The sequence below is a fragment of the Nerophis lumbriciformis genome, linkage group LG03 (genome assembly GCF_033978685.3).
Source record: "Nerophis lumbriciformis linkage group LG03, RoL_Nlum_v2.1, whole genome shotgun sequence".
NCBI lineage: Eukaryota > Metazoa > Chordata > Actinopteri > Syngnathiformes > Syngnathidae > Nerophis > Nerophis lumbriciformis.
The window spans coordinates 3686479-3701963 of NC_084550.2; the positions used below are offsets into that span (position 1 = coordinate 3686479).

Consider the following 15485-nt stretch of genomic DNA (forward strand, 5'->3'; position numbering starts at 1 on the left):
TTACCTGTATTTGCTTGACAGGGCTGATAGATGATGTTTGGTGATTGATTCGTTTGCTTTTTTCAGTGCCGTGGCAAGACTACCAGCCCACAGACGGCGTGGGCGGGGCTCGGCTTGATCGACAGCAGAGGCCCGAACTCCACATGGGATCTTACGAAGTCCTTCACGCCCGCCAGGTTCGACTTCCCTTCCTCTAGTCCACATCTTAATTGGCAGTTTTAAAATTGTGTGTGTGTGCGTGTGTAGGGTGAAGCGGCCGTATTGCTCCTCGCCATCGACGTGTCGGCCGCGGCGCTCCGATGCGGCCATTTGGAGTTTGTGACGCAGCAAATCCTCACTCTGCTGGCCTCACTGCTCAGGTAAAACAAACCCCCCCCACTCTCCTAAAACGCACACGGTCTTAAAGTGTCGTCTCGGCGCAGCGAGGAGGGCGGGGCCTCCTGGTCGGACGTCCGCGTGGGTCTGCTGACGTACGACAGCAGAGTGCAGCTGTATGACCTCAGCCCCGCCCTGTCCCGCCCGCACATGTTGGTCCTCGCTGAGACGGAGGAGGAGATGCAGCTCCCTGCCAGGGAGGGGCTGCTGGTCCCTCTTAGGGACTGCATAGACTCCGTCACCAGGTAAGCACAATCAGAAACATTTTCACTTCCTGTTGGCGAGAAACCCACATTTCCCAACACTTTCAGTTGGATATTACCCTATTTTTCCGACTATAAGGCGCACTTAAAATCCTTGCATTTCCTCAAAACTCGACAGTGCGCCGAATAACCCGATGCGCCTAATGTAAGGAATAATTTTGGTTGTGTTTACCGACCTCGAAGCTATTTTATTTGGTACATGGTGAAATGATAAGTGTGACCAGTAGATAGCAGTCACACAAACGAGATACGTGTAGACTGCAATATGACAACAGTCACACATAAGAGATACGTGTAGACTGCAATATGCTGGCAGTCACACATAAGAGATACAGCGGGGCAAAAAAGTATTTAGTCAGCCACGATTGTGCAAGTTCTCCCACTTAAAATGATGACAGAGGTCTGTAATTTTCATCATAGGTACACTTCAACTGTGAGAGACAGAATGTGAAAAAAAAAATCCAGGAATTCATATTGTAGGATTTTTAAAGAATTTATTTGTATATTATGGTGGAAAATAAGTATTTGGTCAATAACAAAAATTCTACTCAATACTTTGTAATATAACCTTTGTTGGCAATAACAGAGGTCAAACGATTACTATAGGTCTTTACCAGGTTTGCACACACAGTAGCTGGTATTTTGGCCCATTCCTCCATGCAGATCTTCTCGAGAGCAGTGATGTTTTGGGGCTGTCGCCGAGCAACACGGACTTTCAACTCCCTCCACAGATTTTCTATGGGGTTGAAGTCTGGAGACTGGCTAGGCCACTCCAGAACTTTCAAATGCTTCTTACGGAGCCACTCCTTCGTTGCCCGGGCGGTGTGTTTGGGATCATTGTCATGCTGGAAGACCCAGCCACGTTTCATCTTCAAAGCTCTCACTGATGGAAGGAGGTTTTGGCTCAAAATCTCACGATACATGGCCCCGTTCATTCTTTCCTTAACACGGATCAGTCGGCCTGTCCCCTTGGCAGAAAAACAACCCCAAAACATGATGTTTCCACCCCCATGCTTCACAGTGGGTATGGTGTTCTTGGGATGCAACTCAGTATTCTTCTTCCTCCAAACACGACGAGTTGAGTTTATACCAAAAAGTTCTATTTTGGTTTCATCTGACCACATGACATTCTCCCAATCCTCTGCTGTATCGTCCATGTGCTCTCTGGCAAACTTCAGACGGGCCTGGACATGCACTGGCTTAAGCAGGGGGACACGTCTGGCACTGCAGGATTTGATTCCCTGTCGGCATAGTGTGTTACTGATGGTAACCTTTGTTACTTTGGTCCCAGCTCTCTGTAGGTCATTGACCAGGTCCCCCCGTGTGGTTCTGGGATTTTTGCTCACCGTTCTCATGATCATTTTGACCCCACGGGATGAGATCTTGCGTGGAGCCCCAGATCGAGCGAGATTATCAGTGGTCTTGTATGTCTTCCATTTTCTGATAATTGCTCCCACAGTTGATTTTTTTCACACCAAGCTGCTTGCCTATTGTAGATTCACTCTTCACAGTCTGGTGCAGGTCTACAATTATTTTCCTGGTGTCCTTCGACATCTCTTTGGTCTTGGCCATAGTGGAGTTTGGAGTCTGACTGTTTGAGGCTGTGGACAGGTGTCTTTTATACAGATAACCAGTTCAAACAGGTGCCATTAATACAGGTAACAAGTGGAGGACAGAAGAGCTTCTTAAAGAAGAAGTTACAGGTCTGTGAGAGCCAGAGATCTTCCTTGTTTGAAGTGACCAAATACTTATTTTCCACCATAATTTACAAATAAATTCTTTAAAATTCCTACAATGTGATTTCCTGGATTTTTTTTTCACATTCTGTCTCTCACAGTTGAAGTGTACCTATGATGAAAATTACAGACCTCTGTCATCATTTTAAGTGGGAGAACTTGCACAATCGTGGCTGACTAAATACTTTTTTGCCCCACTGTATGTGTAGACTGCAATATGACTCGATATTGTTATATGATATATAATATTGACTATTTTATTGATTATGGGACAAGCAGTAGAAAATGGATGGATGGTACTTTTTCGTCACTTATTGTTTGTCTTTGGTACACTAATGTGTATATTTTAGGCCAGGGGTGCTCATTACGTCGATCGCGATCTACCGGTCGATCTCGGAGGGTGTGTCAGTCGATCACCAGCCAGGCATTAAAAAAATAGTCCTAAAAATGAGCGATCATAAATCTTCACTATGACGTCACTTGATTGACATTCACGGCACCCGAGGGTCTTCTGAGATGACGCTGGCTGCTGCCAGCTCATTAAAATTACCGACTGGAAGGCGAGAAACACTTTTATTTCAACAGACTCTTGGCGCCGTACCTGTCGTCAAAACTCCAAAGACCGACTGCACAGTTGCACAATAAAAGCTCTGCTTCGTCCTGCCTGCGCTACCAAAATAAGAGTCTCAGAAAGCTGGCGTGCACAAGCTAGCAAGCTACGGAGTTTGCCGACAATGTGTTTCTTGTAAAGTGTATACAAAGGAGTACGGAAGCTGGACAAATAAGATGCCAAAAACCAACCACTTTCATGTGGTATTGGACAGAAAGGAGGACTTTTTTTCTCCTCCATTCGAAAATGCGGACGTTATCATCACCACTGTCTGATTCCAATCAATGCAAGTCATCAGAATCAGGTAATACACCAACTTATATTCTTGTCTTCATGAAAGAAAGGAATCTATATGTGTTAAACATGCTTGTATTATCTTTAACCACCTTTAACTTGTTAACAATATTAACTATATGTGTTAAACATGCTTGTATTATCTTTAACCACCTTTAAGTTGTTAACAATATTAACTATATGTGTTAAACATGCTTGTATTATCTTTAACCACCTTTAAGTTGTTAACAATATTAACTATATGTGTTAAACATGCTTGTATTATCTTTAAACACCTTTAACTTATTAACAATATTAACTATATGTGTTAAACATGCTTGCATTATCTTTAAACACCTTTAACTTGTTAACAATATTAACTATATGTATTAAACATACTTGTATTATCATTAAACACCTTTAATGTATTAACAATATTAACTATATGTGTTAAACATGCTTGCATTATCATTAAACACCTTTAACTTATTAACAAAAACATATATTTCATAAATAAGTAAATATAAATTATATATATGAATGAGGTAGATCCCCACGACTTGATCAATTGAAAAGTAGCTCGCCTGCAGAAAAAGTGTGAGCACCCCTGTTTTAGGCCATTGGTTCTTTGTTTTATTTTTGCAAAAATATATACTTTTAGATTGCTCTTTTTATCTATGGTATGAACATTATTACCGGTATGTAAAGTCGAAGTTATTGGTTTTTGTTTTGGTTCTTTGTTGTTGCTATTTTTGTATCACAATATTTTATTATTTGATCATGTTGTACTGCATTGTAATCTTTTGTTTTGTGATTGTGTGATGTTTTTTGCACACGGTGCTCAAAAATCTATCAAAATGTTTTAGTAGGACTTTGGTAAGCTATGAAGCCACACCGCTTGATGGATTGTACTGTGCTTCAACATAGGAGTATTATTATGGTGTGTGTATAAGGTAAGACATATTATCTGGCGTTTTGTTTCGCAATATCATGCAAAAGCAGCTTTTCTTACCTTCTGGTACCTGTTGATCTGTATTTGGGATTTGGACAAGTCCTGAAAATTTGCGCACGTCCACCTTTGTAGTCCGCGTCGACACCGTAGTCGATAAGCTTCTTCTTTTTCTCTATTTTCTTGTTATGTGACATTCATGCTCCGCTGTTGCCATTTCTAATATAAAGTAGTGTAAAGTTGTCAGGTTCAAACACTGATGACCTCTATTAAACAAGACAAGAGGCAAAGAATTAAACAGAGATAGAATTCAATTTGGACTCAATATTGAGGAGAGTCGTCTGTACACTGTACCCTTGTACAGTATCTCAGCAAAGGTCGCAAAAAGTTCACAGAAAAGGTCGTAAACAATTCACAGAAAAGGTCAGTTCAAAGAGAGTTCGTAAAATAGTTCCAAAAGAGGTCCATAGAATAGTTCAAAAAGACGTTCGTAAACCAGTTCAAAAAGGAGGTTCAAGAAGAGGTCGTCTGGTCCTGCTTCCTCTCCGCTTTGAAGTCCTTGGGTTATGAGGAGTGTCGTCTGTACACTGTACCCTTGAACAGTATCTCAGCAAAGGTCGCAAAAAGTTCACAGAAAAGGTCGTAAACAATTCACAGAAAAGGTCAGTTCAAAAAGAGTTCGTAAAATAGTTCCAAAAGAGGTCCATAGAATAGTTCAAAAAGACGTTCGTAAACCAGTTCAAAAAGGAGGTTCAAGAAGAGGTCGTCTGGTCCTGCTTCCTCTCCACTTTGAAGTCCTTGGGTTAGAACAAGATCTTTCTGTTGATTACCATACATGAAAGAAAACAGAACACCTTCATTTTGTTCCCCCCCCTACACAGTGGAGTTTTACAAGCCTTACTCTTGGTAGGTTTCAAAGACAGCTTTTGTCTTCTCACCAGACCCTCAATGTAACACAAAGTTTTTGTGATAACTTAGAAATAATTATACTTCTATCTGTCAGTAAACTCGCCATGAAAGCGCTAAAACATACCGGTGTAGTGAGTTTACATTATTCACCCAAGGAACTTTAGTTATTAGAGAGGTCCGGTCTGACGGTTTTTCACGGGACACATTTCCGGCGTTGTTGTTGCACTAGTGAACCACGGATGAGGAGATGCTGCTCCGTTATTGATTGAAGTAAAGTCTGAATGTCATTAAAACAGTTAGCGCCATCTTTTGACACTCCTTACACTCCCGTCCTTGCACGCTACACCGCTACAACAAAGATGACGGGGAAAAGACGCTGTCGAAGGTGAGCCACGTAAATAAGACCCGCCCACAAAACGGCGCATCCTGAAGCGACTGTCAGAAAGCGGCTTGAAAATGATCTGTGAAACATCATCTATGCAACATTTTGACTAAAGAACCACCATTACATGTTATGTAGACCACATGGAAGTCTTTTACATTTAGAATTAAAAAAAAAAAATAATATGACCCCTTTAATGCGCCCTATAATCCTTTTGTATGAAAATAGACCTGACGAGAGCCGCTCATCGGCAGTGCGCCTTATAATCGGTGTGCCCTTTGGTCCGGAAAAGACGTTATATGACGTATTCAGTGTGTGTGTTCTCATGCAGTGTGTTGCAGCTCATCCCACAGTTCAGTCCAGAGGGGGACGACTCCACAGGTGTCCCCGTGGAGCTGCCAGTCAAAGCGGGACTTGCAGTTCTGCAGGTTTGGCTTTTGTTTTCACCTTCCCCGTTTACCACGCCTTGGCGTCCCAGACATTCCGATCCCAATTGACACGGCGTATTGTTGACTTCAAAAGGCGCTTTCTATCTCGCCAGACCCTCACGTGTCCTGGCAAGCTGCTTGTCTTCCACGCCGCCCCTCTAATAGAGACAGGACATGCTCAGACCTCCTCAGGCTTTTTTGGTTCCAACAAGACTAAGGTAATGCAAGGACACTAATGATTTGGAATGGAAAAAAACTGTCACTTTAATTTACCGTCCAGTATATATATACTGCACACAAATGATTAAAAACAAATGGAAGAAGGAGCAGACCTTGTTAAATATCATAACATACATAATGTTGTGTCACACTCTTTAATGTTACGTTGTTGTAGCCGATGCATCGGCGCATGCGTCGAGCTCATAGAGCAAAACCCTGTGTCGGTGCGCGTACCGCTTTTAGAAAGTCACGTGACCGATCATGAGCTGTTTTGGTCACGTGACCGATACGCCAACTGTGTCGCACTGACGCCTCCTCTGTGCCCTGTGAGCGGCTCTTTTCTACAGCCGGAGAAATAATAACTAAGAAGAGAAATCGTCTAAAATGTAATACGTCGGAAAAACTTTTTTCTTTTTTTTTTTTTTATAAAAATGTGTAAAAAAATTAAATTAAAAAAATTCCCAGTCCACAATCATCCACAACACGTTCTCTTATATGTCCATGTTATGATACATGTTCACATTATTTATTGACTGTATCTAAAAAAGAGAAAAATATATTTTTATTTAAATGAAGATATGAAATAATCCTAAATGAAATACAATGACTTGGTTTATATTATTGTATATACTAGGGCAGGGGTCACCAACGCGGTGCCCGCGGTCACCAGGTAGCCCGTAAGGACCAGATCAGTCGCCCGCTGGCCTGTTCTAAAAATAGCTCAAAGAGCAGCACTTACCAGTGAGCTGTCTCTATTTTTTAAATTTTATTTATTTACTAGCAAGCTGGTCTCGCTTTGCTCGACATTTTTAATTCTAAAAGAGACAAAACTCAAATAGAATTTGAAAATCCAAGAAAATATTTTAAAGACTTGGTCTTCACTTGGAATAAGCGGTAGAAAATGGATGGATGGATGGGTCTTCACTTGTTTAAATAAATTCATTTATTTTTTTTACTTTGCTTCTTATTACTTTTAGAAATACAATTTTAGAGAAAAAATACAACCTTAAAAATGATTTTAGGATTTTTAAACAAATATACCTTTTTACCTTTTAAATTTCTTCCTCTTCTTTCCTGACAATTTAAGTCAATGTTCAAGTAAATTATTTTTTTTTTTATTGTAAAGAATAATAAATATTTTAGCTTCTGGTTTTTCGACGAAGAATATTTGTGAAATATTTCTTCAAACTTGCTATGATTAAAATTCAAAAAAATTATTCTGGCAAATCTAGAAAATCTGTAGAATCAAATTTAAATCTTATTTCAAAGTATTTTGAATTTCTTTTTAAAATTTTTGTTCTGGAAAATCTAGAAGAAATACTGATTTGTCTTTGTTAGAAATATAGCTTGGTCCAATTTGTTAAATATTCTAACAAAGTGCAGATTGGATTTTAACCAATTTAAAACATGTCATCAAAATTCTAAAATGTATCTTAATCAGGAAAAATGACTAATGATGTTCCATAAATTCTTTTTTTAATTTTTTCAAAAAGATTCAAATTAGCTAGTTTTTCTCCTTTTTGTCGGTTGAATTTTGAATTTCAAAGAGTCGAAATTGAAGATAAACTATGTTTCAAAATTGTATTTTAATTTTTTTCGTGTTTTCTCCTTTTTTAAACCGTTCAATTAAGTGTTTTTTTCATCATTTATTCTCTACAAAAAACCTTCCGTAAAAGGAAAAAAAAAATGTACGACGGAATGACAGACAGAAATACCCATTTTTTTTATATATATAAATGTATTTATTTAGCTATTCTTGTTTAAATCACACTTACGTGTAACTTACAAATGACAATATATTTATTTATTTAAGTGTGTATCAAACTGGTAGCCCTTCGCATTAATCAGTACCCAAGAAGTAGTTTTTGGTTTCAAAAAGGTTGGTGACCCCTGTACTAGGGCATCAAATCAGTGTCAGTTGAGTCGGTCCATAGGTTGCCTGTAGGGATTTTTAATGTCCAGCAGATGTCAGTATTTAGTGACACAGTATCGACACAGTATCAATACAGTTTTGCAATGTGTCGAAACGCTTCATGACGCCTCATCAACCCATCACTACGTTGTTGTAACTGATGTATTGATTCTATTACATTGGACACGTGCAGAGTTAGTGTTTATGTAAAAAGTGGATCAAGACGCAGCGTTCTCCTTGCTCTTCCCTCTCAGTCCATCTTCCAGCCGCCAGAGGCCGCCGTCTCCTTGGCCAAGGCGTGCGTCCGTCAGGGCTGTGGCGTCCACCTGTTTGTCCTCTCTCAGCAAGACGTGGGCGGGGCTTGGCCGGGGCACGTCCCCTACCTGACAGGGGGAGCGCTGTACTCCTACAACCACCTGCAGGTACCGAGGAAGCAATGTTCTCTGTCCACCAATCGACACAATGCAATGCGTCTAGCCCCGCCTCTTTGTGTTCTCATACAGTCCACCCCAAAAATCAGGTTCAAACACTGATTACATCTATTGCCCTGTGCAATACATTGTGGTGGTCTCCAATCATACTTTATGCGGCAATTTAAATAGGAAGCGGTTTGATGGCGCTATCGACTGGAGAAACAAAAAGAGTGCTGCTGTTTTGAATCCAGCAGAGGGCGCTGTCTCACAAGTCAATGTGTAACGGCACTTTTTGTAAGAAAATGACTAGATAGGCTCCAGCGACCCCTTGCCAACCCTCCCGAATTTTCCGGGAGACTCCCGAAATTCAGTGCCTCTCCCAAAAACCTCCCGGGACAAATATTCTCCCGAAAATCTCCCGATTTTCAGCCGGAGCTGGAGGCCACGCCCCCTCCAGCTCCATGCGGACCTGAGTGAGGACAGCCTTTTTTCACGAGGGAGGACAACAGGGTGACAAGAACTAAATCATCCAGACTAGAGATAAATTGTATTATTATGTTTATCTTACCTACAAATAAATATATTTATTAATTAAAAAAAAAAAACTAAATACATTTTTACTATATTTTGCTAAAAACATCAAAATTAATTGTATTTTTTCTGACTCCTTATTACATCCAGGCATTAGAATTATACATTAAAATAAACATATTTGAAATAATTAATTTTAAATGATCCTAATAATTCCTTTTAAATGACCATATTTAATTATTAAAATAATTGCTTGTTTATCAAAGACTTTAGCATTTTATTCATCACATTTTGAAACTCTCAAGCCAAGTTATGTTATATTCCTTAATATTTATTTATGCAAGTTTGAAGTATCAATTATCTAAACACAGTTTTGTTTGCATATTTTCAGGATATATATATGTGTATATATATATATATATATATATATATATATATATATATATATATATATATATATGTATATATATATATGTATATATATATATATATATATATGTATGTATATATATATATATATGTATATGTATATATATATATATATATATATATGTATATATATATATATATATATATGTGTATATATATATATATATATGTGTATATATATATATATATATATATATATATATATATATATATATATATATATATATATATATATATATATATATATATATATATGTATATATATATATATATATGTATATGTATATATATATATATATATATATGTATATATATATATATATATATATGTATATATATATATATATATATATGTATATGTATATATATATATATATATATATATATATATATATATATGTATATATATATATGTATATGTATGAAATACTTGACTTGGTGAATTCTAGTTGTCAATATACTCCTCCCCTCTTAACCACGCCCTCAACCACGCCCTGCCCCACCCCGACCACGCCCCCACCCCCCACCTCCCGAAATCGGAGGTCTCAAGGTTGGCAAGTATGCCTGCAACCCCAAAAGGAACAAGCGGTAGAAAATGAATGGATGGATGGACTGTTTACTGTATGCTTGTCATTGTTTGTTAGTGTGGAAAATGAGAGTCTGAGAAGAAGTGTATTAAAATAAGCGTTTTTACGAGTGCAGTTTCTCAGTATTTTCCAATAGCACACTGCAAAAAGGGAGTGTTCAAAAACAAGAAAAAAAATTACAAAATTTAGGGGTATTTTATTTGAACTAAGCAAAATTATCTGCCTATAGAACAAGAAAATTTGGCTTGTCAAGACTTTCCAAAACAAGTAAAATTAGCTAACATCAATGAACGCAAAAATACCTTTAAAATAAGTATATTCTCACTAATAACAAGTGCACTTTTCTTGATAGAAAAAAAAGAGACCTTTTTGCTCAATATGTTGAAAAATATTCTTAAATTAAGCAAATGCTAGTGCCATTATGATTACTTTAAAAAGTACCGTATTTTCCGCACCATAAGCCGCCCTGGGTTATAAGCCGCGCCTTCAATGAACGGCATATTTCAAAACTTTGTCCACCTATAAGCCGCCCCGTGTTGTAAGCCGCATCTAACTGCGCTAAAGGAATGTCAAAAAAACAGTCAGATAGGTCAGTCAAACTTTAATAATATATTAAAACCAGCGTGATGTGGGCGCGCATGGAATCGTATATCAACATGGACGGAGCTGCGTGAAAAAAGCCACCCGGCCTCTTCGCGTAAACTTCCCTTAACCACTCGCTCATCTTTTCTTCATCCATCCATCCCTTCGAGTTAGCTTTTATGATGACGCCGGCTGGAAAGGTCTCTTTTGGCAAGGTCTTCCTTTTGAATATCACCATGGGTGGAAGTTTCTGGCCATTAGCATGGCAAGCTAGAACCACAGTGAAGGATGACTTCTCATTCCCTGTGGTGCGAATATTCACCGTACGTGCTCCCGTTGTATCCACAGTGCGGTTGACAGGAATATCAAAAGTCAGTGGAACCTCGTCCATGTTGATAATGTTCTCTGGCCGGATCTTTTTTCAGCTATCTTGTTTTTACAATATGCACGGAAAGTAGCCAGCTTTTCTTGAAAGTCTTTAGGCAGTTGCTGTGAAATAGTAATCCGTGTGCGGATGGAGAGATTGCGTCTTTTCATGAACCGGATCCCTGTCGCTTAGTAGGAGCCATTTTGTGGTCTTTACAGATGTAAACACACAAAGGAAATGAAACGTACGGTAATATCCGCGCGCTTTTTCTGCTTCTACGCGGGCGGGTGGTTGCTTACAGTAGAAGAAGAAGCGCTTCCTGTTCTATGGGGGCGGGTGCTTACCTTGGCGGTTGCTTGCGTAGAAGAAGAAGCACTTCCTCTTCTACGGGGAAAAAAGATGGCGGCTGTTTACCGTAGTTGCGAGACCGAAACTTTATGAAAATGAATCTTAATATTAATCCATATATAAAGCGCACCGGGTTATAAGCCGCACTGTCAGCTTTTGAGTAAATTTGTGGTTTTTAGGTGCGGCTAATAGTGCGGAAAATACGGTAGTTTTATACTTGTGAGTGTTGATGACACAGCTTTGCAACACTTGATATTCTAGTTTCAAGCATGTAATATCTTACTGAGATCATTTAGGACCAAAGCCCTTAAAACAAGTAAAACACTCTAACATAAAATCTGCTTAGTGAGAAGAATTATCTTATAAGACAGAAAATAAGCAAATATCACCCTTATTTGACATATTTCATCTTACTTAGATTTCACTTTTTGCAGTGCAGGGATCTGCTGTATTTTCTATTCAATATTCCTGGTGCCAGTGTCTCTTGTTGTGTGTTTACTGCATATATTGTTGGTAAACTGCTGATCCTGGACATTAGCGTGTGTGTTCATGTCCGCCACAGGGAGATTTGGACCGGGAGCGTTTCAGCAGAAACCTAAGACGTGCCGTCCAAGCAGAGGTCGCCTACCAGGCTGAGCTCAGCTTATTTGTCAGCAAAGGTTAAAAGAGAGGAGAAAAAAATGTATTGTCATCGTTCCAAAGTTGCCATTTTGAAAACAAACTCGTCTTATCACGGCAGGTTTGCGGGTCTCCGGCTGTTATGGACTCTTTGTCCCCGGTCCGAGCCCGAGCCAGGTCGTCATGGCAACCCTCGACTGGCAGACAACGCTGGCCGTGGAGCTGGCTCACAGCAGCGCCCTTGATGAGACGAAAGGTGTCGCCATACAGGTAATAATAATAATAATAATAATACATTTTATTTGTAAAAAGCACTTTACATTGAGTAAACAACCTCAAAGTGCTACAGTGTATTAAAAAAAAAAAAAAGATAATAAAAAATAAATAAAAATTAAAGCTGCAAGCAGCGTTGGTCGGGCCCGCGTATTTGGCCGGTGCTAGTCCTAAGTGTCCCAATACTTTTGTCCAGTTTTAGTCCCAAGTGTCCCAATACTTTTGGGAAGTTGTAGTCCTAAGTGTCCCAATACTTTTGTCAAGTTGTAGTCCCAAGTGTCCCAATACTTTTGTCCAGTTTTCGGCCTAAGTGTCCCAATACTTTTGTCCAGTGGTCGTCATAAGTGTCCCAATACTTTTGTCTACTTTTAGTCCGAAGTGTCCCAATACTTTTGTCTAGTGTACCTACCTTGTCTGCATTGTGTGGCCACGCTGGTGCTTCCTGCTTTTAAGCAGCCATCTTGAGAAAACAGCAGCGCAGCGGTTCTTTGAAGGCTCATAAAATCAAAACCGGAGCAGTTAGAAAAATTATTTCGATAGCTTTTATTTGGAAGGGTTCAATCTCTCTCCTGTGTTAGTTTGAAGCCGAAACGACAAAAGCGCTCAGAGGAGATAATGTTTGAAGAGAAGTGACCGGTTTATAAAAAAAAATTTGTTTTGAAGGGGAAATTGCAAACTTCCTGTTGATTTTTGCTGAGGGTTGTCAATCTATGAAATGTAGGTCTAAGTGAGACCTACATAGAGGTTTTTGTTTCATGTCTCTCCAACCTTCCCAGTGGGAGTTACAGGCAGTTTTGTCATTTTTTTCTTCCGAGGAGCAGGGTTTTTTTTGCGTTTTATTAAACAATTGCAGTAGAGCGCAATTTTGAGATTTGGGGTTAGGTTTTTTTTTTAGATCGCAATGTTAGCCAGTCCTGATGTGTGCGTTCAGTTCGGTGAGTTTTGAAGCGTGTTAAAGGGGGTCAAATTACAGCTCAAAAAGGCAAAAGTGACTGTTTTTAGTACATCTTTGTCTTGAAGGGGGAATTGCCAACTTCCTGTTGATTTCTGCCCGATGATATACAATTATGAAAACTAGGTCTAAGTCAGACCTACATAGAGGTTTTTGTTTCATGTCTCTCCAACCTTCCCAGTGGGAGTTACAGGCAGTTTTGTCATTTTTTCTTCTTCCGAGGAGCAGTTTTTTGTCGGTTTTATTCAAAAATTGCTCTAGAGCTCAATTTTGAGATTTGGGGTTAGGTTTTTTTGTAGATCGCAATGTTTGCCAGTCCTGATGTGTGTGTTCAGTTTGGTGAGTTTTGAAGCATGTTAAGGGGGGTCAAATTAAAGCTCAAAAAGGCAAAAGTGACTGTTTTTAGTACATTTTAGTCTTGAAGGGGGAATTGCCAACTTCCTGTTGATTTCTGCCCGATGATATACAATTATGAAAACTAGGTCTAAGTCAGACCTACATAGAGGTTTTTGTTTCATGTCTCTCCAACCTTCCCAGTGGGAGTTACAGGCAGTTTTGTCATTTTTTTCTTCCGAGGAGCAGTTTTTTTTTGCGTTTTATTAAACAATTGCAGTAGAGCGCAATTTTGAGATTTGGGGTTAGGTTTTTTTTTTAGATCGCAATGTTTGCCAGTCCTGATGTGTGCGTTCAGTTCGGTGAGTTTTGAAGCGTGTTAAGGGGGTCAAATTACAGCTCAAAGAGGCAAAAGTGACTGTTTTTAGTACTTTTTTGTCTTGAAGGGGGAATTGCCAACTTCCTGTTGATTTCTGCCCGATGATATACAATTATGAAAACTAGGTCTAAGTCAGACCTACATAGAGGTTTTTGTTTCATGTCTCTCCAACCTTCCCAGTGGGAGTTACAGGCAGTTTTGTCATTTTCTTCTTCCGAGGAGCAGTTTTTTTTGCGTTTTATTAAACAATTGCAGTAGAGCGCAATTTTGAGATTTGGGGTTAGGTTTTTTTTTTTTTAGATCGCAATGTTTGCCAGTCCTGATGTGTGCGTTCAGTTTGGTGAGTTTTGAAGTGTGTTAAGAGGGGTCAAATTAAAGCTCAAAAAGGCAAAAGTGACTGTTTTTAGTACATTTTAGTCTTGAAGGGGGAATTGCCAACTTCCTGTTGATTTCTGCCCGATGATATACAATTATGAAAACTAGGTCTAAGTCAGACCTACATAGAGGTTTTCGTTTCATGTCTCCCCGACCTTCCCAGTGGGAGTTACAGGCAGTTTTGTCATTTTTTTCTTCCGAGGAGCAGTTTTTTTTTGCGTTTTATTAAACAATTGCAGTAGAGCGCAATTTTGAGATTTGGGGTTAGGTTTTTTTTTTAGATCGTAATGTTTGCCAGTCCTGATGTGTGCGTTCAGTTTGGTGAGTTTTGAAGCGTGTTAAGGGGGTCAAATTACAGCTCAAAAAGGCAAAAGTGACTGTTTTTAGTACATTTTTGTGTTGAAGGGGGAATTGCCAACTTCCTGTTGATTTCTGCCCGATGATGTACAATTATGAAAACTAGGTCTAAGTCAGACCTACATAGAGGTTTTTGTTTCATGTCTCTCCAACCTTCCCAGTGGGAGTTACAGGCAGTTTTGTCATTTTTTTCTTCCGAGGAGCAGTTTTTTTTTGCGTTTTATTAAACAATTGCAGTAGAGCGCAATTTTGAGATTTGGAGTTAGGTCTTTTTTTTAGATCGCAATGTTTGCCAGTCCTGATGTGTGTGTTCAGTTTGGTGAGTTTTGAAGCGTGTTAAGGGGGTCAAATTACAGCTCAAAAAGGCAAAAGTGACTGTTTTTAGTACATTTTTGTCTTGAAGGGGGAATTGCCAACCTCCTTTTGATTTTTGCCCGAGGATATACAATTATGAAAACTAGGTCTAAGTCAGACCTATATAGAGGTTTTTGTTTCATGTCTCTCCGACCTTCGTAGTGGGAGTTACAGGCAGTTTTGTCAGATTTTTCATCCGAGGAGCAGTTTTTTGTGCGTTTTATTAAAAAATTGCTGTAGAGCACAATTTTTAGATTTGGGGTTAGGTGTTTTCATTAGATCACAGTTTTAGCCAGTCCTGATGTGTGTGTTCAGTTCGGTGAGTTTTGAAGCATGTTAAGGGGGTCAAATTACAGCTCAAAGAGGCAAAAGTGACTGTTTTTAGTACTTTTTTGTCTTGAAGGGGGAATTGCCAACTTCCTGTTGATTTCTGCCCGATGATATACAGTTATGAAAACTAGGTCTAAGTCAGACCTACATAGAGGTTTTTGTTTCATGTCTCTCCAACCTTCCCAGTGGGAGTTACAGGCA

General features: G+C 39.1%; 1 protein-coding gene across 1 annotated transcript in view; it reads left to right on the forward strand.

Moving 5' to 3' along the window:
- Positions 1 to 15485, forward strand: part of LOC133577918 (protein transport protein Sec24C) — a 55410-nt gene that overhangs the window by 19945 nt on the left and 19980 nt on the right. Inside the window, exons 7-14 of the mRNA XM_061932056.1 lie at positions 67 to 176; positions 247 to 359; positions 423 to 620; positions 5829 to 5925; positions 6039 to 6143; positions 8311 to 8478; positions 11876 to 11972; positions 12053 to 12201. Of these exons, the coding sequence (XP_061788040.1) occupies positions 67 to 176; positions 247 to 359; positions 423 to 620; positions 5829 to 5925; positions 6039 to 6143; positions 8311 to 8478; positions 11876 to 11972; positions 12053 to 12201 (1037 nt within the window). The remainder of the gene's footprint in view (positions 1 to 66; positions 177 to 246; positions 360 to 422; positions 621 to 5828; positions 5926 to 6038; positions 6144 to 8310; positions 8479 to 11875; positions 11973 to 12052; positions 12202 to 15485) is intronic.